Source organism: Oncorhynchus masou, chromosome 29, assembly GCF_036934945.1.
Source record: "Oncorhynchus masou masou isolate Uvic2021 chromosome 29, UVic_Omas_1.1, whole genome shotgun sequence".
In the NCBI taxonomy this organism is placed as follows: domain Eukaryota; kingdom Metazoa; phylum Chordata; class Actinopteri; order Salmoniformes; family Salmonidae; genus Oncorhynchus; species Oncorhynchus masou.
In genome coordinates, this window is record NC_088240.1 from 88,774,543 (window position 1) to 88,801,548 (window position 27,006).

Sequence of the window (27,006 nt, forward strand, 5' to 3'; positions counted from 1 at the left end):
CCAGGCATTCGTTTGCCTCATTTATTGCAATAGAGTGAGACAGTGCATGTTTTATTACAGTAGTAGTGGGGTGGTAACCTTGTGTTGTGCATCAGGTAGAGATGCTTTTGGGTCAGAGCAGTAGAACAGTCATTGAGTTGGAGACGGAAAGAGTTGGGTCATAAAACAATACTATACAAAATGCTGCAATCACAAATATTTCCTGTCTACAAATACAGCTGAGAGAGACAGCATGATACAGCAGAACAGGAGCCTGGTGCACTGCACTGTACAGTACAAGTACAGACTGATACGCTGTCTGTCGTGACGGCTGTTAAGACCACTGGACATGCAAGTTGAGGTGGAATTTGAGATCCAGGAAGTGCGACATCCACACGTTTATGGTCTCTTGGTGCTCCACTTTCCTGTTTCTCAAAGAAAGGGTTTTAGGGGTGGACGAGTCAGAGGACAGTCTTATCCGTGGGTTGTGATGGAGATCCCGGCCGATCGGAACTTCATCTCAGTAAAGGGGATGGACGAGTCTTTGCCCTTCCAGTCTATCCACACCACACCCTATAACACAGCACAAGAGTTACGTTCATTTAGTAGATTAAGTTGAGTTGACAAAACTTAAATTCAGTTACATTAGTTGAAAGGAGTTGATAGCAGATGACACAACATCAAATAAGAAGTCTGTTCAAATCATAGAGATAGATAGAGGACTCTAGTGCCTAAAAGCCCGTCTTAGCATGGGCATCGTCATTGAGAAATTTCACCATTTTGAAGTAGTCAACTGGGTGGAACTTCCTATGGGTTAATGAAGGATCACATAATTCCATCTGAGGGATCAGCCAATGAATTATACACGAGCAAACATTCCATAACTGCAGGTGGCAGTAGATCACCAACCTTGGCTTTATATCTATTCAAACAACACACTCCATGTGGCAGTGTGCACCTTTTCAGTTTGTTTACCAACTCATAGAAGTAGTAGAATTTAAAAAATAACGAATTCAAAATGAAGATGGCCTTAATGGTGCTGCCCATGCCCTCACAAATGCCATAATTGAACAGATACAAAGAAGAGTCCTCTATCATTCTCTATGGATCAAATTGAAACACTGGAGAAGTGGTGCAGTGTTTATAGCATATCAGCATTGGGGTGCTGTCTTGCAATAGCAGTGACCAGGAAAGGTACTGTAATCAAAATGTCAAAGCAACGACAAAAGCACTTAGTGGGATGATACTGGTACTAGTGGTACCTGGTTGTTCCTGTTGGTGCCATAGAGGCCGTTGAGGTTGGTCTTGTAGCAGTTTTTGTACCACCAGCCGCCCATGTAGGCCCTGGCACAGTGGATGCCCAGGGGGAGGGGTTCCTTGTCTCTGGTGGAAAATGGGCGCCCGTTGTGGTACCTCATGGAGTCACCTTATAGACGTGATGGGGAAGAAAGAAACAAGTACAATTCAGGATTTGTAGAGTGAGGGATCAATACCACCCTCCACTTCAGTAAAATGTTAACTTGGTTCCTCAACCTTAAGCACCTGCTCTGCTAGGCTCTGTCCTCACATTCTATCTTGGCTAGTGTACATTCTGCTCTGCTCGGCTCTGTCCTCACATTCTATCTTGGCTAGTGTACATTCTGCACTGCTAGGCTCTGTCCTCACATTCTATCTTGGCTAGTGTACATTCTGCTCTGCTCGGCTCTGTCCTCACATTCTATCTTGGCTAGTGTACATTCTGCACTGCTAGGCTCTGTCCTCACATTCTATCTTGGCTAGTGTACATTCTGCTCTGCTAGGCTCTGTCCTCACATTCTATCTTGGCTAGTGTACATTCTGCTCTGCTCTGTCCTCACATTCTATCTTGGCTAGCTCTGTCCTCACATTCTATCTTGGCTAGTGTACATTCTGCTCTGCTAGGCTCTGTCCTCACATTCTATCTTCTGGCTAGTCTGTCCTCACATTCTGCTTGGCTGTGTACATTCTGCTCTGCTAGGCTCTGTCCTCACATTCTATCTTGGCTAGTGTACATTCTGCTCTGCTAGGCTCTGTCCTCACATTCTATCTTGGCTAGTGTACATTCTGCTCTGCTAGGCTCTGTCCTCACATTCTATCTTGGCTAGTGTACATTCTGCTCTGCTAGGCTCTGTCCTCACATTCTATCATTCTGCTCTGCTAGGCTCTGTCCTCACATTCTATCTTGCTGTACTGCTCGGCTCTGTCCTCACATTCTATCTTGGCTAGTGTACATTCTGCTCTGCTAGGCTCTGTCCTCACATTCTATCTTGGCTAGTGTACATTCTGCTCTGCTAGGCTCTGTCCTCACATTCTATCTTGGCTAGTGTACATTCTGCTCTGCTAGGCTCTGTCCTCACATTCTATCTTGGCTAGTGTACATTCTGCTCTGCTAGGCTCTGTCCTCACATTCTATCTTGGCTAGTGTACATCCTTTTACCTGCAGTGCCGGTGTATCCAGACACCTCGATGGCGTAGTGTTTGTCCACTGAGTCGATGGTGAAGCTGGAGTAATGGGCGTAGGTCGTCTCGTTGCCTGAACGCAGGTCCACTCTCAGGCTCACTGGGCCCATGCTGGTCAGGTTGTGAAGCAGCTCATTACCTGGATGAATGAGAGATAGAGAGAGAGAAGATTAGGACATCATTTAAAACATATACTATGTACTCTATGTTCAAGCTGTGAGCTATGTAGAGTACATACTGTACGCTTTGGTAGTAGCCTCCCTTTTGATGCAGTTAGCATTGTTGGGGTCAATTCCATTTCAATGGTGAGGGTGCGTAAAGAAGGAGGAATCTGGATATGCAGTTATTGTTTTACCATTACTCACAGAGTTTTTAAACTACGGAGCGCGACATGGCTCAATATGCCAGTAAATCAGCACAATTTACTTTTTCATTTTTTTTTCAAATTGCCACCATCTTGGAGATTTACTGAAGCTAATGCAGATTCCAAACAAGAATAATGGAAACCACTGTATAATAGGAAGAACTTAGCAAATGAGGTATTTGTGGTAAGTACCATGGGGGCCACCATCTTCATGCATGTCCTCTATTCAGTCAATTCAATTTAAATATGTTCTCATAGAGAAGGATTAAAGAAAATTGGAAAATGTATTTGTTTACTTCCTGAATTGACTGAAATGATAATAGAAATGACCCCATCCCTGAACTACAGTTTCCTGTTTGTCCTCTTCTGAGGACTTTGAGTGGATCAGCAGCAGTGAGCTGAACCTTACCGAGCCAGAACTCCTCGCTGAGGTTTCCAAAGCCGGTAGTGTAGTCACTCCAGGTTCTGAAGAAATCTGTCTTCCCGTTCATTCTCCTCTGGAACACCTACAGTATGCAACACATTCACAAAGCTGATATTGGAAACAGACAGACTCACATTCATAGTCATTCTATCATTCCCCCACGTACTATGTCCAACAAAATCCAGCTATTCAAAAGGAAATGTGATTGTCAACCTTTGGAATCAGATGGCTGATGATTCAATCCCATTGAAACCCATGAGAGAGAGAGAGAGAGAGAGAGAGACAGAGAGACAGAGACAGAGAGAGACAGAGACAGAGAGAGACAGAGAGACAGAGAGAGAGAGACAGAGAGACAGAGACAGAGACAGAGAGAGACAGAGAGAGACAGAGAGACAGAGAGACAGAGAGACAGAGAGAGAGAGAGACAGAGAGACAGAGAGAGAGAGAGAGAGACAGAGGAGAGAGACAGAGAGAGAGAGAGACAGAGAGACAGAGACAGAGAGAGAGAGAGAGAGAGAGAGACAGAGAGACAAAGAGACAGAGAGAGACAGAGAGAGAGAGGCCATGTATCTTACCGTCCAGCCTCCTCCCTCAGTCTCCATGTCACAGTAGACTCTGACTGCCTTCCCTTCCTTGCCCTCTGGGTAAAGATCCACCTCTCCTGACTGGAGCGCTCCGTTCAGCAGCTCCTGGGAACACTCCGTGGGGAATGGGAAGCGCAGTTTTCCTGAGGGGATACAATTACTATACAATTACTACAACATTACTATACAATTACTATAAATTACTATAAGATTACTATACAATTACTATAAGATTACTATACAATTACTACAACATTACTATACAATTACTATAAGATTACTATACAATTACTACAACATTACTATACAATTACTATAAGATTACTATACAATTAGTACAAGATTACTATACAATTACTATAAGATTACTATACAATTACTATACGATTACTATAAGATTACTATACAATTACTACAACATTACTGTACAATTACTATACGATTACTATACGATTACTATAAGATTACTACAACATTACTATACAATTACTATATTCTCTGTAAAAGATAAGTAACCCTGTTGCCTTGAGTTGATGAAATGGAGAGACTCATGTGCAAAGTACATTTTCAGAATTCACTGCTGGTCTGTAACACCTACCTGTGATAAACTCAGTGGTGACAATAGATGTGTACTGCCCCTCTCTCTCTCCCTGTACCAGCACTGTGTACTTAGACATAGAGAACAGTCCAGTCAGCTTGTACTCCGTCACCGTGGAGTCCAGAATCACCTCCTGGGGAGATAGAGGGCCAGAGAAACAGATGTTTGAAACTGTCTTACCTCATGCACTGTTGTTTCTCCTCATATAGTCCGTCCCAAATGGCACCCTATTTCCTATATAGTGCACTACTTCTGACTATGGGCCCTGGGTAAAAGTAGTACACTCTAGGAATATGGTCATTTGGGACGCATCATTGTATACAGATGCAGGATCTTCATTTGATAGTATTTTTAAAAAAATGTTTGGAATTTGAGGTTTAAAAAGTCTTCTGAAGCTTGTAATTTCCAATTTCAGACATGATTTTCCCTTAAGAAAAAATGTATCAGCCCTTATAAAAATGTCCATTACTTATAATAAACATAATTCACAGTTTCTGTTGTGGCAGGATTATTTTCCTGCTGTAGCAAACTGGCTCAAATGAAGATCCTACATCTGTAGCATTGGTACACAATATAGTAGCAGTATAGTTGTGGTATTAAGTTCATACGAATGTATCATGTGAGAAATAAAGCTCACCTTGACCTCCTCTCCTGCCGTCTGATAGGTCACTCTGTATCTGCTGAACGCAACACTGGGGGATTTCCATGATACAACAGCAGAGCGAGCGCCCACCTCACCGGCCTTTACAGCTGAAGGACAAACCATCACACATACAGGTACGTTCTGTCCTGGTTCTTTTCCCTATACAGTAGGACCTCAGAAATACCAACGAGTCGGGAATAGAGGTCGTGTGGAGCACTGAAATGTTTGTAACTTTGACCAGTCAGTCCGTAACTCTGAGCTTCAGATCTTTGAGGTTCTATGCTGTAGTTACATGTGATGTTGTGCAGTGTGTTTCCCCCCTGTGTACTCACCACTGGCCGTTGTGAAGGTGGTAGTGATGGCTGTGCTCTGCAGACTGTCTTTCTGACTCAGGGCTTTGACTGTGTACAGGGTGTCTCTCTGCAGCCCTCTCAGCTGCTGCTCTACTGAGTTACCAGACACCATCACTGTCACTGTTACATTGGGAGCTGTGGGAGAGATGAGGGAGGAGGGACAGGGGATGCAGCTTAGGCTGGATTACAGCTTGGAACGTGAGTAAAACAGTATATAATGTACAGGTGTAGTTATACTAGCTATGGTACATAGTATATACTACATGAGGTTGGTGGCACCTTAATTGGGGAGGACGGGCTCGTGGTAATGGCTGGAGCAGTTCCTATGTGTTTGATGCCATTCCCTTTGCTCCCTTCCAGCCACTGTTGTGAGTCGTCCTCCCCTCTGCAGCCTTGATTCAAATTGATTCAATAGTTTTTTCACTAATCAATCGACACACAATACCCCATAATGCCAAAACAAAAATATCTATATATTATTGTTTTGTCATTATGGGGTATTGTGTGTCGATTGATTAGGGAAAAAACTATTGAATCAATTTTATAATAAGGCTGTAACGTAACTATATGTGGAAAAAGTCAAGGGGTCTGAATACTTTCATGTAAATGTGATATATAGACAGTACATATATATATACTGTCTATATATCACATTTACATATGTATTCAGAACCTTTACTCAGTACTTTGTTGAAGCAACTTTGTCAGTGATTACAGCATCAAGTCTACTTGGGTCTGATGCTACAAGCTTGGCACACTTGTTTTTGGAGAGTTTCTGTCAGGTTTGATTGGCAGCGTTGCTGCACCGCTATTTTCAGGTCTCTCCAGAGATGTTCGATCGGGTTCAAGTCCAGGCTCTGGCTGGGCCACTCAAGGACATTCAGAGACTTGTCCTGAAGCCACTCCTGTATTGTTTTGGCTGTGTGCTTAGGGTTGTTGTCCTGTTGGAAGGTGAACCTTCGCCCCGGTCTGAGGTCCTGAGTGCTCTGGAGCAGGTTTTTATCAAGGTTCTCTCTGTACTTTGCTCCATTAATCTTTTCCTTGATCCTGACTAGTCTCCCAGTCCCTGCCGCTGAAAACATCCCCACAGCATGATGCTGCCTCCACCATGCTTCACTGTAGGGATGGTGCCAGGTTTCCTCCAGATGTGACGCTTGGCATTCAAGCCAAAGAGTTAAATCTTGGTTTCATCAGACCAGAGAATCTTGTTTCTCATGGTCTGAGAGTCTTTAGGTGCCTTTTGGCAAACTCCAAGCGGGCTGTCATGTGCCTTTTACTGAGGAGTGGTTTCCATCTGGCCACTCTACCATAAAGGCCTGATTGGTGGAGTGCAGCAGAGATGGTTGTCCTTCTCCCATCTCCACAGATGAACTCGGAGCTCTGTCAGAGTGACCATCGGGTTCTTGGTCACAACCCTGACCAAGGCTCTTTTCCCCCGATTGGTCAGTTTGGTCAGGTGGCCAGCTCTAGGAAGAGTCTTGGTGATTCCAAACTTCTTCATTTAAGAGTGATGGAGGCCACTGTGTTCTTGGGGATCTTCAATTCTGCAGACAGTTTTTGGTACCCTTCCGCAGATCTGTGCCTCGACACAATCCTGTCTCTGAGCTCTATGGACAATTCCTTTGACCTCATGGCTTGGTTTTTGCCGTGACATGCACTGTCAACTGTGGGACCTTATATATACAGGTGTGTGCCTTTCCAAATCATGTCCAATCAATTGAATTTACCACAGGTGGACTCCAATCAAGTTGTTATATTATTTTTTTAACTAGGATGATCAATGGAAATAGGATGCACCTGAGCTCAATTTCGAGTCTCATAGCAAACATGTCTAAAAACCTGTTTTCACTTAGTCATTATGGGTTATTGTGTGTAGATCGCTGAGGATTTTGTTTTTATAATAAGATTGTAATGTGACAAAATGTGTAAAAAGTCAAGGGGTCTGAATACTTTCTGAAGGAACTGTATAACTATAGTTCTACTACTGTATGTATGTTCACCGTATCTTTTCATCAGGGAACTCACTTTTTGCAGACTCATAACTGATGATGAAGCGGTCTACTTGGCCCATGGCGGGGGTCCATTGCAGCACTGCCTTGGTATCTGTTACGTTAGTTGCTTGGAGAACAGTTGGAGGGGCAGGTACTACAGTCCAAAGACAATGTGTTTTACATGGTGAATTATTGTTATGCCTTTATGTCATGTTTTAAAACACTTAATTGTTGTCATATTGTAGGGCAAGACAACTGAAACTGTGGGTAAAAATAAGGCCAATGCCCTCTGGATCGTTCTGCATTCCACATCCAAGCAGAATGCATGATGATGTACTGTAATGGTGAGTTGCTACAGCACATTATATCTAGGTAAGTGTGGTGATCACCTGTGGTCATGATGGCAATGAGGGGATCACTCTCTCTCTTCCCCATGGTGGACATCACACTGACCTCGTACGTGGCCCCCGAGGACAGCTTGGACAGAGACACCTGGGACTGCAGGGAATCCACAGACACAGAACCACTCTCTCCTGTCAGGATGACAGACACACAACCACTCTCTCCTGTCAGGATGACAGACACACAACCACTCTCTCCTGTCAGGATGACAGACAGAACCACTCTCTCCTGTCAGGATGACAGACACACTGTAGACACAGAACCACTCTCTCCTGTCATGATGACAGACACAGAACCACTCTCTCCTGTCATGATGACAGACACAGAACCACTCTCTCCTGTCAGGATGACAGACACAGAACCACTCTCTCCTGTCATGATGACAGACATACTGTAGAAACAGAACCTCTCTCTCCTGTCATGATGACAGACATACTGTAGACACAGAACCACTCTCTTCTGTCATGATGACAGACATACTGTAGACACAGAATCACCCTCTCCTGTCATGATGACAGACATACTGTAGACACAGAACCACTCTCTCTGTCATGATGACAGACATACTGTAGACACAGAATCACTCTCTCCTGTCATGATGACAGACATACTGTAGACACAGAACCACTCTCTCCTGTCATGATGACAGACATACTGTAGACACAGAATCACTCTCTCCTGTCATGATGACAGACATACTGTAGACACAGAACCACTCTCTCTGTCATGATGACAGACACAGAACCACTCTCTTCTGTCATGATGACAGACATACTGTAGACACAGAACCACTCTCTCCTGTCATGATGACAGACATACTGTAGACACAGAACCACTCTCTTCTGTCATGATCACAGACATACTGTAGACACAGAACCACTCTATTCTGTCATGATGACAGACATACTGTAGACACAGAACCACTCTCTCCTGTCATGATGACAGACATACTGTAGACACAAAACCACTCTCTTCTGTCATGATGACAGACATACTGTAGACACAAAACCACTCTCTTCTGTCATGATGACAGACATACTGTAGACACAGAACCACTCTATTCTGTCTTGATGACAGACATACTGTAGACACAGAACCACTCTCTTCTGTCATGATTGACACTTAAACAGTGTCAGTGTTTGGGGATGACGGAGGTATTTTGACTGAACAGCTGATCTGTCATCCATTAATGGAGCACACAAGAATGCTACAAAAGTTGTATCTTCCACTTGAATGATTCTGGTGAAGCCCTTGTGCTGACAAATGGGGTGTGAAAAAACTATTTTTAAAGTGTTCAAAGTTTCATCACCTTGTCACTTATAGTAGGGTTTCCCAAACCTGCCCTAGCACTACACAGCGGATTCAAATACTCAACTCATTGTCAAGGAGGGGCCCTAGGACCGAGTTTTAGAAAACCCTGACTTAGAGGTAGATAACAGGATAAAAACCCTGACTTAGAGGTAGATAACAGGATAAAAACCCTGACTTAGAGGTAGATAACAGGATAAAAGCCCTGACTTAGAGGTAGATAACAGGATAAAAACCCTGACTTAGAGGTAGATAACAGGATAAAAGCCCTGACTTAGAGGTAGATAACAGGATAAAAACCCTGACTTAGAGGTAGATAACAGGATAAAAACCCTGACTTAGAGGTAGATAACAGAATAAAAAAAAGCCTGACTTAGAGGTAGATAACAGGATAAAAGCCCTGACTTAGAGGTAGATAACAGGATAAAAGCCCTGACTTAGAGGTAGATAACAGGATAAAAACCCTGACTTAGAGGTAGATAACAGGATAAAAGCCCTGACTTAGAGGTAGATAACAGGATAAAAACCCTGACTTAGAGGTAGATAACAGGATAAAAGCCCTGACTTAGAGGTAGATAACAGGATAAAAACCCTGACTTAGAGGTAGATAACAGGATAAAAGCCCTTAGAGGTAGATAACAGGATAAAAGCCCTGACTTAGAGGTAGATAACAGGATAAAAGCCCTGACTTAGAGGTAGATAACAGGATAAAAACAGCCCTGACTTAGAGGTAGATAACAGAAAAAACCCTTAAAGCCCTGACTTAGAGGTAGATAACAGGATAAAAGCCCTGACTTAGAGGTAGATAACAGGATAAAAACCCTGACTTAGAGGTAGATAACAGGATAAAAGCCCTGACTTAGAGGTAGATAACAGGATAAAAGCCCTGACTTAGAGGTAGATAACAGGATAAAAACCCTGACTTAGAGGTAGATAACAGGATAAAAACCCTGACTTAGAGGTAGATAACAGGATAAAAACCCTGACTTAGAGGTAGATAACAGGATAAAAGCCCTGACTTAGAGGTAGATAACAGGATAAAAACCCTGACTTAGAGGTAGATAACAGGATAAAAGCCCTGACTTAGAGGTAGATAACAGGATAAAAGCCCTGACGTAGAGGTAGATAACAGGATAAAAGCCCTGACTTAGAGGTAGATAACAGGATAAAAGCCCTGACTTAGAGGTAGATAACAGGATAAAAGCCCTGACTTAGAGGTAGATAACAGGATAAAAGCCCTGACTTAGAGGTAGATAACAGGATAAAAGCCCTGACTTAGAGGTAGATAACAGGATAAAAACCCTGACTTAGAGGTAGATAACAGGATAAAAACCCTGACTTAGAGGTAGATAACAGGATAAAAGCCAAGGTGACAGTAACTTACCCGTGACTGAGTGAGAGTATGTGATTTTGAAGCCGGAGATGTTGTTCTTTGGTTTGGACCAGGACACAGAAAGAGAGGCTTCTGTCACGTTACTAAACACCAGCTCGGTGGGTGGCTCAGGTCCTGCATGGGGAAGAAAATGAATAAGGAAGAGGAGAGGCCAGAAGAGGACATTTAAAGGAACCTCATATTCATTGTCTCCAGCACCACACCAGTGTCAACATGTGTGAAAACAGTTTCTATATTCTGTGTGTTAAAAAGACGAGATGAAAGGCCCTATAAACTGCTTCTCGGTGACATCACAGGGTTGGATTAAAAGTAATAAAAATGGTGATTTTCAAAAGGAGTTTCTAGCCAGAAGGAGGGTCTTTTCTTGCTCCCCAGGTCACAGTGAATGTCATTGTGTTTTTAAAACGGTTACCTTTTGATCATTTTTTGACTCTATTTTTCTTCTTCTACAAAAGGTGGAAATGCACCGTTTTCACATATGTCAACACTGGTATTGTACTGGAGGCAACGAACATGAGGCTGAAACGTGGTGGAGGAAAAGGTTCAAAAGTCACTAAAGTCCCAGTACATTTGAAGTATAGAAAATATAGATACAATGGGATATTCTGTCTCAACACAAGTGATGATTTAGTGCGGCCACAGTTTAAATGAAAGAGAGACATGCAGGCTATCCAATACATGAACAAGCACATTGAATGAAAAGATACATTACTATAGGAGTTATTCATAAAAAGTTATGGTGAAATATTATGAATAAGTCTCTATGTGGGTTTGGTTCTCCTAATTACCTGTCATGGTGGTTACTCTGTGAATCTTGGAGCGGGATCCGGGAGTGGTGCCACATATGTGCAGGGAGTATCGGGTCTGAGGTCGCAGGTTACTGAACTCCACAGAGCGAACGCTGCCAGGGAGAACAACGGACACCCTCTTTGTGTGAGCTTTACCTCTGGAGCTACCGGGAGCTTTAGTGGGGAAAGCCACAGTTCCATTAGGGCTCTGTTTTCGGATCTCAATGGTAGAGTTTATGACTCCGGCTACTCTGTCCTCATACCCGAGAGCAGCTCCCTCCTCCGCCTCTTCCTCCTCCTCTTCCTCACCCTCTGCCCTGTGCTCTCTTCTGGACACAGTGAAGTTCTTAAACATGGCTGTTGGGGCCGACCATGTGAGGGTGAAGCCGTACGTGGTGATGTTCTGAACCTTCACAGAGCCAAGTCCACGGCCCACTCCTGTTCCTGCTTTCCTGGTGCTATTTTTGGAAGACTGGATAGTTGTTGTCTTGTTGCTGAAGACTTTGACTTCAGAGGTGGTCTCCACAGTGGTCATGTTCACAACATACTGACTCTTCCGTGGGACTGGCTTCCCTTTGCCTGACCCTGTCTTCACAGTAGTTTTAGATGTGCCTGAGGAGATGTCTGCCTCTGTCTTAATGTCCTTTGTAAGGGTGATCTTGCCTGTCCCAGCCTTAGTGATATCAAAAGCCAATGACACCTTCGTAACGTTCATAGTCCCCTGAACTAATTTCACCTTTTTGACTGTTTTCTTTTCAGATGTTAGAGTCACATTCTTCTCAGCCAACGTCGACTGCTCCAGAGTCTCTTTTCCTGACCGGGTTTTGTTCACAAACGTCTTCACAGTGCTTTGGGTGACATTGGCTTGAGGCTGGTCTTGGAGGTTGCCAGCTTCAGCATTGGCTTTACCTGCAGATTCCTCCTTTACTGTTCCTTTCAACTTCAGGTCAGGTTTAGACTGCTTCTTTATAACTGTCGTTCTGCCTTTGCTCTCTTGCTTTCTTCCTCCATGGTGTTTCAACAGAACCTGTCCGACGGTTGGTCGGCCCAGTCCAGTCTTGGTAGCATTGGAATGGGTGGTTTTGGTTTTAGTGACAGTAACCCCTTGTTTGGCTTGTGTCTTGGTGAGCCCTGCTTTTACACTTGTGGTCCCTTTTGTTTTGCTTTTGATGTCACCATCCTCTTTGGCGGCTGTGGGTTTGTTTTGCACTGTTTTCTTCTGGAAGAGGACTTGGTCAGCCTTGGTCTTCTTCCCCTGCAGACTCTCTGTGATAGCATTGCTCTCAGGTGATACCTTCAACGCCACCGACTGCACCGTTATCTGGATGTTGTCTTTGGTACCTTCTGGAGATGAGAGAAAAAAACATGTGTTCCAATTAACACACAAGCATACAACTTAGAATGAAGGAATGTATATTAGACATTCTAATTAGGCATTCTAAGTGGTGTGCTTGTGTGTGGCGATGGAAGTTAACCTTAGATTATGAGTTGCTAGTATGTCTCTAGCTGAATTGCAATGAAGAAAATCAGATCAAAGAAGACAAGTCAGATCAAATGAAGAAGGCACAGTAACTGACTTTTACTGCAGTCAGCTCCAGCTGTACATTTACTGCAGTCGAGACCAAGGAACCCTGGGAGGCAGACACACTTTCCCTTCTCACATTTCCCTTTCGCACTGCAGTCATTGGGACATGGGCCTTTGGAGCAGGAAGCACCTGGTAGGAAGGGGAAGAGAGTATACACTATGAAACCAGACAGAGCAAACATCAAAAGATGAAATGTTAATGTTGGTTACCAGAAAGACGTTGGATTTATTTCAAACTAGCCACATGGATAATCTCCATATCAGAATGAAGTTATTATATGAAAGAGGTTTGCGACTAGGAGGTTACGGTTATGTGTAACTAAATAAGACCAGTCGTACATTTACTCTTCATGAGGGACATCTCTTTCTCCAGCCTGCCAACACGCCCTTTCAGTGCTGCCATCTCAGCCACACATCCCCCGGTGCAGGAGGTAGGAGCCAGACTGATGCGGTGGGTCAGGGTTAGAGGAAAGCCAGGCTTCAGCTTCAGCTCATGGGTCTGGGTCTGCTCCTTGTTGCGGTTGCTAGCGTCGCTCTGGGTGTCCTTACCGATGCAGCCAGAGTCAGAAGTGATGAGCACCTTGATGGGGATGGGATGCGGCAGTGTGATGGAGGGTTTGTCTTTGGTTGTGATCTTTGGACCACTGGCTGTGAGAGGCTTGAGAGGGGTTGAAGGGGCTGGATGTGTCTGATTGGCTGCAGTTGGGCTTAGGGTTTTCACAGTGGGCTTAGGGGTCTCTTTGTTGAGTTTGATGAACATGGCTGTTGGAGGTTTGAGGGGGGTAGAGGGGGCTGGATGTGTCTGATTGGCTGCAGTTGGGCTTAAGGCTTTCACAGTGGGCTTAGGGGTCTCTTTGTTGAGTTTGATGAACATGGCTGTTGGAGGTTTGATGGGGGTAGAGGGGGCTGGATGTGTCTGAGTGGCTGCAGTTGGGCTTAGGGCTTTCACAGTGGGCTTAGGGGTCTCTTTGGTGAGTTTGATGAACGTGGCTGTTGGAGGCTTGAGGGGGGTCAAGGGGGCTGGATGTGTCTGATTCGCTGCAGCTGGGCTTAGGGTTTTCAGAGTGGGCTTAGGGGTCTCTTTGGTGAGTTTGACGAGCGTGGCTGTTGGAGGTTTGAGGGGGGTAGAGGGGGCTGGATGTGTCTGATTGGCTGCAGTTGGGCTTAGGGCTTTCACAGTGGGCTTAGGTGTCTCTTTGGTGAGTTTGATAAACGTGGCTGTTGGAGGTTTGATGGGGCTTGAGGGGGCTGGATGTGTCTCATTGAATGCAGTTGGCTTTAGGGCTTTCAGAGAGGGCTTAGGGGTCTCTTTGGTGAGTTTGACGAGCGTGGCTGTTGGAGGTTTGAGGGGGCTTGAGGGGGCTGGATGTGTTTGATTGGCTGCAGTTGGGCTTAGGGCTTTCACAGTGGGCTTAGGGGTCTCTTTGGTGAGTTTGATAAACGTGGCTGTTGGAGGTTGGAGGGGGCTTGAGGGGGCTGGATGTGTCTGATTGAATGCAGTTGGGTTTAGGGCTTTCAGAGAGGGCGTAGGGGTCTCTTTGGTGAGTTTGACGAGCGTGGCTGTTGGAGGTTTGAGGGGGCTTGAGGGGGCTGGATGTGTCTGATTGGCTGCAGTTGGGTTTAGGGCTTTCAGAGTGGGCTTAGGGGTCTCTTTGGTGAGTTTGATTGGTGGCTGTTGGAGGTTTGAGGGGGCTTGAGGGGGCTGGATGTGTCTGATTGGAGTTGTTTGGGCTTTCAGAGGGACTTAGGGGTCTTTTGGTGAGTTTGAGGGGGCTGGATGTGGATCTGATTGGCTGCAGTTGGGTTTAGGGCTTTCAGAGTGGACTTAGGGGTCTCTTTGGTGAGTTTGAGTGGCTGTTGAGGTTTGAGGGGGCTTGAGGGGGCTGGATGTGTCTGATTGGCTGCAGTTGGGTTTAGGGCTTTCAGAGTGGACTTAGGGGTCTCTTTGGAGAGTTTGACGAGCGTGGCTGTTGGAGGTTTGAGGGGGCTTGAGGGGGCCGGGTGTGTCTGATTGGCTGCAGTTGGGTTTAGGGCTTTCAGAGTGGGCTTAGGGGTCTCTTTGGTGAGTTTGATGAGCGTGGCTGTTGGAGGTTTGAGGGGGCTTGAGGGGGCTGGATGTGTCTGATTGGCTGCAGTTGGGTTTAGGGCTTTCAGAGTGGACTTAGGGGTCTCTTTGGTGAGTTTGACGAGCGTGGCTGTTGGAGGTTTGAGGGGGCTTGAGGAGGCTGGATGTGTCTGATTGGCTGCATTTGGGTTTAGGGCTTTCAGAGTGGGCTTAGGGGTCTCTTTGGTGACTTTCACGAGCGTGGCTGTGGTTTTTGGTTTTGCGAGGGAGAGGGTGAGTAGGACGTAGGGTTTCGGTTCACTTCCTGTTCCTGTGGCGTTTCTTTTCTCATTGGTTACTGGAGTTTGAAGGGAGGGGAACGGGGTTAGCAGGAAGAGGAGGGCTAGAGAAAACAGCATTTTGAGGCAGAATAGTTTTTGGAGGGTCCGAATTCCAACAGTTCTATAAACTCCTTCCCCAGTGTCTCAGTGGAGAGGAGGCTAGACAATCCACCAGAGTTATCCTACAAATGAAAAAGAAAAAACAAGTCAGCCAAGACGTGTATACTCAGATTACAGTTTATTAACATATGCAAAGCCATTCTGGAACCAAGTCATAAAGTTAGGTTTGTGCTGTGGCCATTGGCTGTAGAGGTATGTAGTGACTACGAGCCAGAGGCTCAGAGCACAACAGATAAGCACTGTGTTCACTACTAGTAGTATATTCTGCGGTGCTGCTATACATTTTCACTGGACGTTTCCTCTCTCCTTCTCCAAACACATACACTGAACCCTTTCCTCACTTTGCTCCTAAACTATTCGTTTTTTGCTCCCTCACCAGGTGAAGAAAGGGGCTATTATACCGTACAAACCCAACTACTTGTAGTAGCTCTCTCCAGAAGTCCTCCTTGAGGTCAAACCCCCACATCCAAACTGACAAAGATTATTTGGAATGCTTTCAATGAGAACATTATGCTTAACACAGGAGGTTGGTAGCACCTTAATTAGGGAGGACAGGCTGGTGGAAAAGGCTGGAGCGGAATCAGTGGCACATCTTTTTTTGTTATTAACCCATTTTGAGGAAAAATATATATATATTTTTTTACATATACATACATTTTACATATACATTTTACATACACATTTCACATACACATTTTACATACATATAAAGCAGTCACATAAAAATAATACATTACCAAACATCAGCTCTTTAATCCCACCCCTCTGCCTCTCTCAGCCCATCCCACCTATCACCATAGACCTCAGCTCTTTAATCCCACCCCTCAGCCACTCTCAGCCCATCCCACCTATCACCATAGACCTCAGCTCTTTAATCCCACCCCTCAGCCACTCTCAGCCCATCCCACCTCCCATCACCATAGACCTCAGCTCTTTAATCCCACCCCTCAGCCACTCTCAGCCCATCCCACCTATCACCATAGACCTCAGCTCTTTAATCCCACCCCTCAGCCACTCTCAGCCCATCCCACCTATCACCGTAGACCTCAGCTCTTTAATCCCACCCCTCAGCCACTCTCAGCCCATCCCACCTATCACCATAGACCTCAGCTCTTTAATCCCACCCCTCAGCCACCTCAGCCCATCCCACCTATCACCATAGACCTCAGCTCTTTAATCCCACCCCTCAGCCACCCCCATCCCACCATAGACCTCACTCTTTAATCCCACCCCTCAGCCACTCTCAGACCTATCACCATAGACCTCAGCTCTTTAATCCCACCCCTCAGCCACTCTCAGCCCATCCCACCTATCACCATAGACCTCAGCTCTTTAATCCCACCCCTCAGCCACTCTCAGCCCATCCCACCTATCACCATAGACCTTTAATCCCAGCTCTTTAATCCCACCCCTCACCATAGACCTCAGCTCTCAGCCCATCCCATCCCACCTATCACCATAGACCTCAGCTCTTTAATCCCACCCCTCAGCCACTCTCAGCCCATCCCACCTATCACCATAGACCTCAGCTCTTTAATCCCACCCCTCAGCCACTCTCAGCCCATCCCACCTATCACCATAGACCTCAGCTCTTTAATCCCACCCCTCAGCCACTCTCAGCCCATCCCACCTATCACCATAGACCTCAGCTCTTTAATCCCACCCCTCAGCCACTCTCAGCCCATCCCACCTATCACCATAGACCTCAGCTCTTTAATCCCACCCCTCATCTCAGCCCATCCCACCTATCACCATAGACCTCAGCTCTTTAATCCCACCCCTCTGCCACTCTCAGCCCATCCCACCTATCACCATCACCAATCCCACCCCTCAGCCACCTCAGCTCCCACCTTTAACCTCCTCTTTAATCCCACCCCTCTGCCACTCTCAGTCCATCCCACCTATCACCATAGACCTCAGCTCTTTAATCCCACCCCTCAGCCACTCTCAGTCCATCCCACCTATCACCATAGACCTCAGCTCTTTAATCCCACCCCTCTGCCACTCTCAGTCCATCCCACCTATCACCATAGACCTCAGCTCTTTAATCCCACCCATCAGTCCCACCTATCACCATAGCCACTCTCAGCCATCCCACCTATCACCATAGACCTCAGCTCTTTAATCCCACCCCTCAGCCACTCTCAGCCCATCCCACCTATCACCATAGACCTCAGCTCTTTAATCCCACCCCTCAGCCACTCTCAGCCCATCCCACCATCACCATAGACCTCAGCTCTTTAATCCCACCCCTCAGCCACTCTCAGCCCATCCCACCTATCACCATAGACCTCACCAATCCCAGACCTCAGCCCATCCCACTCTTCACCATAATCCCCCACCCCTCTGCCACTCTCAGCCCATCCCACCTATCACCATAGACCTCAGCTCTTTAATCCCACCCCTCCCACTCTCAGCCCATCCCACCTATCACCATAGACCTCAGCTCTTTAATCCCACCCCTCAGCCACTCTCAGCCCATCCCACCTATCACCATAGACCTCAGCTCTTTAATCCCACCCCTCAGCCACTCTCAGTTCCCACCTATCACCATAGACCCCAGCTCTTTAATCCCACCCCTCAGCCACTCTCAGTCCATCCCACCTATCACCATAGACCTCAGCTCTTTAATCCCACCCCTCAGCCACTCTCAGCCCATCCCACCTATCACCATAGACCTCAGCTCTTTAATCCCACCCCTCTGCCACTCTCAGCCCATCCCACCTATCATCTCAGCCCATCCCACCTATCACCATAGACCACTCTCAGCCCATCCCACCTCACCATAGACCACTCTCAGCCCATCCCACCATCACCATAGACCACTCAGCCCATCCCACCTATCACCATAGACCACATCCCACCTATCACCATAGACCTCAGCTCTTTAATCCCACCCCTCAGCCACTCTCAGTCCATCCCACCTATCACCATAGACCTCAGCTCTTTAATCCCACCCCTCAGCCACTCTCAGCCCATCCCACCTATCACCATAGACCTCAGCTCTTTAATCCCACCCCTCAGCCACTCTCAGCCCATCCCACCTATCACCATAGACCTCAGCTCTTTAATCCCACCCCTCTGCCACTCTCAGCCCATCCCACCTATCACCATAGACCACTCTCAGCCCATCCCACCTATCACCATAGACCACTCTCAGCCCATCCCACCTATCACCATAGACCACTCTCAGCCCATCCCACCTATCACCATAGACCACTCTCAGCCCATCCCACCTATCACCATAGACCACTCTCAGCCCATCCCACCTATCACCATAGACCACTCTCAGCCCATCCCACCTATCACCATAGACCTCAGCTCTTTAATCCCACCCCTCAGCCACTCTCAGCCCATCCCACCTATCACCATAGATCTCAGCTCTTTAATCCCACCCCTCAGCCACTCTCAGCCCATCCCACCTATCACCATAGACCTCAGCTCTTTAATCCCACCCCTCTGCCACTCTCAGCCCATCCCACCTATCACCATAGACCTCAGCTCTTTAATCCCACCCCTCAGCCACTCTCAGCCCATCCCACCTATCACCATAGACCTCAGCTCTTTAATCCCACCCCTCTGCCACTCTCAGCCCATCCCACCTATCACCATAGACCTCAGCTCTTTAATCCCACCCCTCTGCCTCTCTCAGCCCATCCCACCTATCACCATAGACCTCAGCTCTTTAATCCCACCCCTCAGCCACTCTCAGCCCATCCCACCTATCACCATAGACCTCAGCTCTTTAATCCCACCCCTCTGCCACTCTCAGCCCATCCCACCTATCACCATAGACCTCAGCTCTTTAATCCCACCCCTCAGCCACTCTCAGCCCATCCCACCTATCACCATAGACCTCAGCTCTTTAATCCCACCCCTCAGCCACTCTCATCCCACCTATCACCATAGACCTCAGCTCTTTAATCCCACCCCTCAGCCACTCTCAGTCCATCCCACCTATCACCATAGACCTCAGCTCTTTAATCCCACCCCTCAGCCACTCTCAGCCCATCCCACCTATCACCATAGACCTCAGCTCTTTAATCCCACCCCTCAGCCACTCTCAGCCCATCCCACCTATCACCATAGACCTCAGCTCTTTAATCCCACCCCTCTGCCACTCTCAGCCCATCCCACCTATCACCATAGACCCTCTCATCCATCCCACCTATCACCATAGACCACTCTCAGCCCATCCCACCTATCACCATAGACCACTCTCAGTCCATCCCACCTATCACCATAGACCTCAGCTCTTTAATCCCACCCCTCAGCCACATCCATCCCACCTATCACCATAGACCTCAGCTCTTTAATCCCACCCCTCAGCCACTCTCAGCCCATCCCACCTATCACCATAGACCTCAGCCCATCCCACCTATCACCATAGACCTCAGCTCTTTAATCCCACCCCTCAGCCACTCTCAGCCCATCCCACCTATCACCATAGACCTCAGCTCTTTAATCCCACCCCTCTGCCACTCTCAGCCCATCCCACCTATCACCATAGATCTCAGCTCTTTAATCCCACCCCTCTGCCACTCTCAGCCCATCCCACCTATCACCATAGACCTCAGCCCATCCCACCTATCACCATAGACCTCAGCTCTTTAATCCCACCCCTCAGCCACTCTCAGCCCATCCCACCTATCACCATAGACCTCAGCCCATCCCACCTATCACCATAGACCTCAGCTCTTTAATCCCACCCCTCAGCCACTCTCAGCCCATCCCACCTATCACCATAGACCTCAGCTCTTTAATCCCACCCCTCTGCCACTCTCAGCCCATCCCATCTATCACCATAGACCTCAGCTCTTTAATCCCACCCCTCAGCCACTCTCAGCCCATCCCATCTATCACCATAGACCTCAGCTCTTTAATCCCACCCCTCAGCCACTCTCAGCCATCCCACCTATCACCATAGACCTCAGCTCTTTAATCCCACCCCTCCTCAGCCCATCCCACCTATCACCATAGACCTCAGCTCTTTAATCCCACCCCTCTGCCACTCTCAGTCCATCCCACCTATCACCATAGACCTCAGCTCTTTAATCCCACCCCTCTGCCACTCTCAGCCCATCCCACCTATCACCATAGACCTCAGCTCTTTAATCCCACCCCTCTGCCACTCTCAGCCCATCCCACCTATCACCATAGACCTCAGCTCTTTAATCCCACCCCTCAGCCACTCTCAGTCCATCCCATCTATCACCATAGACCTCAGCTCTTTAATCCCACCCCTCAGCCACTCTCAGCCCATCCCATCTATCACCATAGACCTCAGCTCTTTAATCCCACCCCTCTGCCACTCTCAGCCCATCCCACCTATCACCATAGACCTCAGCTCTTTAATCCCACCCCTCTGCCACTCTCAGCCCATCCCACCTATCACCATAGACCTCAGCTCTTTAATCCCACCCCTCAGCCACTCTCAGCCCATCCCACCTATCACCATAGACCTCAGCTCTTTAATCCCACCCTCAGCCACTCTCAGCCCATCCCACCTATCACCATAGACCTCAGCTCTTTAATCCCACCCCTCTGCCACTCTCAGCCCATCCCACCTATCACCATAGACCTCAGCTCTTTAATCCCACCCCTCAGCCACTCTCAGCCCATCCCACCTATCACCATAGACCTCAGCTCTTTAATCCCACCCCTCAGCCACTCTCAGTCCATCCCATCTATCACCATAGACCACTCTCAATTGGTTTCCATATATTTTTCAATTGTCCTGTGATGTTTTACATACGTTTTAACCTTTCTAATTGTATAGTATCTACAGATTGTGAGCTAAAGATGAAAACCTTTCCTACGAGTATTATTATATTATTTATTAACTGATTATGGCTTTCCAAATCACCAAACACTGCTATTTGTAAGATCCATTTTAAGTGCATGTTGTTATTTTTGAACCATTCCTGAACCTATGACCAGAAACAAGCTACATAGGGGCAATACCAGAATAAATTATATATTCATTCTGTCTCTTTGCAGCAAAATCTACAGAGCTGAGATTGTTGTATGCCCCATATATATAAACTCAGCAAAAAAAGAAACTTCCCTTTTTCAGGACCCTGTCTTTCAAAGATAATTTGTAGCAATCCAAATAACTTGACAGATCTTCATTGTAAAGGGTTTAAACACTGTTACCCATCCTTGTTCAATGAACCATAAACAATTAATGAACATGCTCCTGTGGAACGGTCCTTAAGACACTAACAGCTTACAGACGGTAGGCAATTAAGGTCACAGTTATGAAAACGTAGGACACTAAAGAGGCCTTTCTACTAACTCTGAAAAACACCAAAAGAAAGATTCCCAGGGTCCCTGCTCATCTGCGTGAATGTGCCTTAGGCATTCTGCAAGGAGGCATGAGGACTGCAGATGTGGCCAGGGCAATAAATTGCCATGTCCATACTGTGAGACACCTAAGACACCTAAGACAGGACGGACAGCTGATCTTCCTCACAGTGACAGACCACGTGTAACAACATCTGCACAGGATCGGTACATCCGAACATCACACCTGCGGGACAGGTACAGGATGGCAACAACAACTGCACGAGTTACACCAGGAACACACAATCCCTCAATCAGTGCTCAGACTGTCCGTGATAGGCTGAGAGAGGCTGGTCTGAGGGTTGTAGGCCTGTTGTAAGGCAGGTCCTCACCAGACATCATCAGCAACAACGTTGCCTATGGGCACAAACCCACCGTCGCTTGACCAGACAGGACTGGAAAAAGTGCTCTACACTGACGAGTTGCGGTTTTGTCTCACCACGGGTGATGGTAGGAAACACGTTTATTGTCGAAGGAGTGAGCGTTACACTGAGGCCTGTACTCTGGAGCAGGATCGATTTGGAGGTGGAGGGTCCGTCGTGGTCTGGGGCGGTGTGTCACAGCATCATCGGACTGAGCTTGTTGTCGTTGCAGGCAATCTCAATGCTGTGCGTTACAGGGAAGACATCTTCCTCCCTCATGTGGTACCCTTCCTGCAGGCTAATCCTGACATGACCCTCCAGCATGACAATGCCACCAGCCATACTGCTCGTTCTGTGCATGATTTCCTGCAAGACAGGTATGTCAGTGTTCTGCCATGGCCAGCGAAGAGCCCGGATCTCAATCCCATTGAGCACGTCTGGGACATGTTGGATCGGAGGGTGAGGGCGTGGGCCATTCCCCCCAGAAATGTCCGGGAACTTGCAGGTGCCTTGATGGAGGAGTGGGGTAACATCTCACAGCAAGAACTGGCAAATCTGGTGTAGTCCACGAGGAGGGGATGCTCTGCAGTACTTAATGCAGCTGGTGGCCAAACTGTTACTTTTGATTTTGACCCCCTCTTTGTTCAGGGACACATTATTCAATTTCTGTTTTCCACTTGCCTCCATTTTTGTGGTAGTGCTGCAATCAGTTATTTGTACGTTTGGATTGAGCAGATATTCCCATATATATATATAACTCCTCCGTTTCTATTCATAATATCATGAATAAATATAATACCATTTTTAAACATTTTTTCCATTAAGATGTTTTTTTTTTAATCAGTGTGTTTGAGTTTAAGCATAACATTTGTTGTAATATTTGCTTTATCTTTTCTGGAGGATAAAACTGAAATTGTAACCATCTTTGTATGGCTTGTTTAAGAAAGGCCAATACTTTAAACAAAATTTCATTTTCAATTAGTCAGAAATGAGAAGTTGTAATCTGTATAAAGGCAAAAAGGCAATTTTTTAACAAAGGATGAGCCTTTCTTAATAATCTACTGGAGAACCATTTTGGGTTTAGTATAATTTAGGTAAGAGTGAAGCTTTTAATGAGAGGTTTAAGCTTTAATATTTAATCATGTTATCCCCCCAAACTCATATTCATGATATAAATAGGCACGTTTCATTTTGTCTGGCTTAGCATTCCAAATAAAATGAAATATTTTCTGCTCATATGATTTAAAAAATGAGTCTTCTAGAGTAGGCAGTGCCATTAGTAAGTAAGTTAACTGTGATAAAACCAAAGAGTTATTCAATGTGTTTTTCCATAAATAGACAAGTAGTTACATGGTTGCAGAATTGTATCTATTTTTGCTAACTTTCTATTGAAATTGATTGTGGAAAGTGTTTTTTTTTATACCAAGTATGTCTACTTCTCCATCTGCCCATTAAAGTGGTACACTACAAGGTAGTGTAAACAATGTATTTTTTAACGATCCAATATATAATATGGTACACTTGTCATAATTAGGTTTTAGTCCAGAGAGGCTAGAAAAGTGATCTGTGCAGGGATCCAGATTGTGGACTTGAGTCGTCGGTATACATTGACACTGTTTTTATCCCCTGGATTTCTAACCCTTTGATGTTCTTGTTGGATCTCATTTTAATAGCAACATTTCAATGGCCATTATAAATAGACATGGAGACAACGAACAGCCTTGTTTTACTCCTCTTAAAACTCAATACAGTGCCTTGTGAAAGTATTCGGCCCCCTTGAACTTTGCGACCTTTTGCCACATTTCAGGCTTCAAACATAAAGATATAAAACTGTATTTTTTTGTGAAGAATCAACAACAAGTGGGACACAATCATGAAGTGGAACGAAATTTATTGGATATTTCAAACTTTTTTAACAAATCAAAAACTGAAAAATTGGGCGTGCAAAATTATTCAGCCTCCTTAAGTTAATACTTTGTAGTGCCACCTTTTGCTGCGATTACAGCTGTAAGTCGCTTGGGGTATGTCTCTATCAGTTTTGCACATCGAGAGACTGAATTTTTTTCCCTTTCCTCCTTGCAAAACAGCTCGAGCTCAGTGAGGTTGGATGGAGAGCATTTGTTAACAGCAGTTTTCAGTTCTTTCCACAGATTCTTGATTGGATTCAGGTCTGGACTTTGACTTGGCCATTCTAACACCTGGATATGTTTATTTTTGAACCATTCCATTGTAGATTTTGCTTTATGTTTTGGATCATTGTCTTTTTGGAAGACAAATCTCCGTCCCAGTCTCAGGTCTTTTGCAGACTCCATCAGGTTTTCTTCGAGAATGGTCCTGTATTTGGCTCCATCCATCTTCCCATCAATTTTAACCATCTTCCCTGTCCCTGCTGAAGAAAAGCAGGCCCAAACCATGATGCTGCCACCACCATGTTTGACAGTGGGGATGGTGTGTTCAGGGTTATGAGCTGTGTTGCTTTTACGCCAAACATAACGTTTTGCATTGTTGCCAAAAAGTTTAATTTTGGTTTCATCTGACCAGAGCACCTTCTTCCACATGTTTGGTGTGTCTCCCAGGTGGCTTGTGGCAAACTTTAAACAACACTTTTTATGGATATCTTTAAGAAATGGCTTTCTTCTTGCCACTCTTCCATAAAGGTCAGATTTGTGCAATATACGACTGATTGTTGTCCTATGGACAGAGTCTCCCACCTCAGCTGTAGATCTCTGCAGTTCATCCAGAGTGATCATGGGCCTCTTGGCTGCATCTCTGATCAGTCTTCTCCTTGTATCAGCTGAAGGTTCAGAGGGACGGCCAGGTCTTGGTAGATTTGCAGTGGTCTGATACTCCTTCCATTTCAATATTATCGCTTGCACAGTTTTCCTTGGGATGTTTAAAGCTTGGGAAATCTTTTTGTATCCAAATCCGGCGTTAAACTTCTTCACAACAGTATCTCGGACCTGCCTGGTGTGTTCCTTGTTCTTCATGATGCTCTCTGCGCTTTTAACGGACCTCTGAGACTATCACAGTGCAGGTGCATTTATACGGAGACTTGATTACACACAGGTGGATTGTATTTATCATCATTAGTCATTTAGGTCAACATTGGATCATTCAGAGATCCTCACTGAACTTCTGGAGAGAGTTTGCTGCACTGAAAGTAAAGGGGCTGAATAATTTTGCACGCCCAATTTTTCAGTTTTTGATTTGTTAAAAAAGTTTGAAATATCCAATAAATGTCGTTCCACTTCATGATTGTGCCCCACTTGTTGTTGATTCTTCACAAAAAAATACAGTTTTATATCTTTATGTTTGAAGCCTGAAATGTGGCAAAAGGTCGCAAAGTTCAAGGGGGCCGAATACTTTCGCAAGGCACTGTACTTTCTGAGAAGTAACCATTATTTACTCTTTTACATCTGGGGTTGCTGTACATAACTTTAACTCATTGTATAAGAGATTTGCGGATATTAAAGTAACCCAGGCATTTATTTATAAATTCTAGTCATACTTTATCAAACGCCTTTTCAAAATCTGCCATGAAGACCAGGTCTGGTATCATTGATGTTTCATAATGTTCAATTGTTTCAAGTAATTGCCGTATATTATCTGTCTGATCAGGATGAACAACATCTGGTAAAACCTTTTCATTCTATGTGCTATGCATTTCGCCAGGATTTTTGATCACAACATTGAAGTGTAAGAGGCTTCCAGTTTTTTAAATGGGTGGAATGTAAATAATATACATCAAACTCATGATTTCAATTCTTTTGTATTCCATTCCATTTAGTCCGTTCCAGACGTTATTGTGAGCCGTCCTCCCCTCAGCAGCCTCCACTGATGCTTAGTACAGTGCAGTACAGTTAAAGAGCTTGGGCAAGCAAGGGAATATCTGGAAAGCATTTTACACATAGACATCGATACTCTGATGACAGAAATAACAAATATTTCTCTCACTGGATGGCTAACTCCAATGGCTGATTAAATGATAGGGCCAGGTCACCTCCTAGGCTAGCAAGTTACTTCATTTTGTAGTAGGAAAAGGTGTCAGGACTGGGAACTGAGACCTAGTTGGTCTTGCTGCCCTGTCGGTGGTGAGGCTGTGCAGAGGTGGAACAGAGCCTTACTGTATGCTGCTCACTGTGCGTCTTTGACTAATGAATGTCTTACACCATATACACCCGCGCCTTATGAAAACCACCAGGAGAAATATGTTCAGATTAAATGTATTTCTTAAATCTCGGGAATTAATTGAATGAGGAAGCACATAGCTATGCAGTAGCTAGTACATTAGGAGCATACAGAGCATCTGTAATATAATGACATTTATGAAGGTTGTCCACAACTACTGTGTTAAATAAATTAATTTAATTTAATATTTTTTTTGGGACAGTTTTATGGCTACTGATAAAGCGTTACTAAAACACCCAGACTACAACCATGCTTCTCACCCCTATTCATGCATTGATGTTCCATTGTACTGTACCTCAACTAATTACATGGACAACTAAGTTCTGAAATTAGATTACAACTCGTTAGTAAGTACATTAACCTTTTGTAATTGGAGAACAATAATAGTAAATTAATGACAATTAACATTAGTACTGACTTGGAATGATGTAGATCATTGATCATTCAGCACTGGCCTCTCTTCTCACATACCCCACAGATTTAAGAACATAGACTGATGATGACCATATTTCATTGTATTTAAAATGTAGTATTCCTATGACTTTATTTAACTATAGATGCTTGACTCTATGTTATTTTAATTGTTCATTCATTAATTTAAAAAAACGTTTGAATAACATGATCATCCATAAGTTTGTAGGAAAAGGTGAAACTTACCTGGACAATAATTCCCTCCTTGACTTAGTGTGTACCAGTCTTTTCCACCTCATATAGAC

The 27,006-nt window shown here is 45.4% G+C and overlaps 1 protein-coding gene across 1 annotated transcript; it reads right to left on the reverse strand.

Moving 5' to 3' along the window:
- tnxba (tenascin XBa) lies at nt 1-27,006 on the reverse strand. Its single transcript, XM_064945034.1, has 16 exons — nt 26,948-27,006; nt 14,716-15,457; nt 13,230-14,602; nt 12,883-13,020; nt 11,306-12,649; nt 10,509-10,631; nt 7,804-7,947; nt 7,449-7,568; nt 5,403-5,558; nt 5,065-5,177; nt 4,428-4,560; nt 3,821-3,972; nt 3,231-3,327; nt 2,435-2,596; nt 1,242-1,405; nt 1-552 (listed from the first exon to the last, which is right to left on the reverse strand). The coding sequence occupies exons 2-16, from the start codon at nt 15,351-15,353 to the stop codon at nt 454-456; spliced, it is 4,956 nt and encodes a 1,651-aa protein (XP_064801106.1). The 5' UTR covers nt 15,354-15,457; nt 26,948-27,006; the 3' UTR covers nt 1-453.

Bases quoted from the DNA above. Each gene is read 5' to 3' on its own strand.
- tnxba (XM_064945034.1), bottom strand. From the start codon at position 15,353: ATGCTGTTTTCTCTAGCCCTCCTCTTCCTGCTAACCCCGTTCCCCTCC. The intron at 7,569-7,803 runs GTGATCACCACA...TTTGGACTGTAG, and splicing joins CATTGCCATCATGACCACAG to TACCTGCCCCTCCAACTGTT. The intron at 4,561-5,064 runs GTGAGCTTTATT...CTATCTCCCCAG, and splicing joins CGGCAGGAGAGGAGGTCAAG to GAGGTGATTCTGGACTCCAC.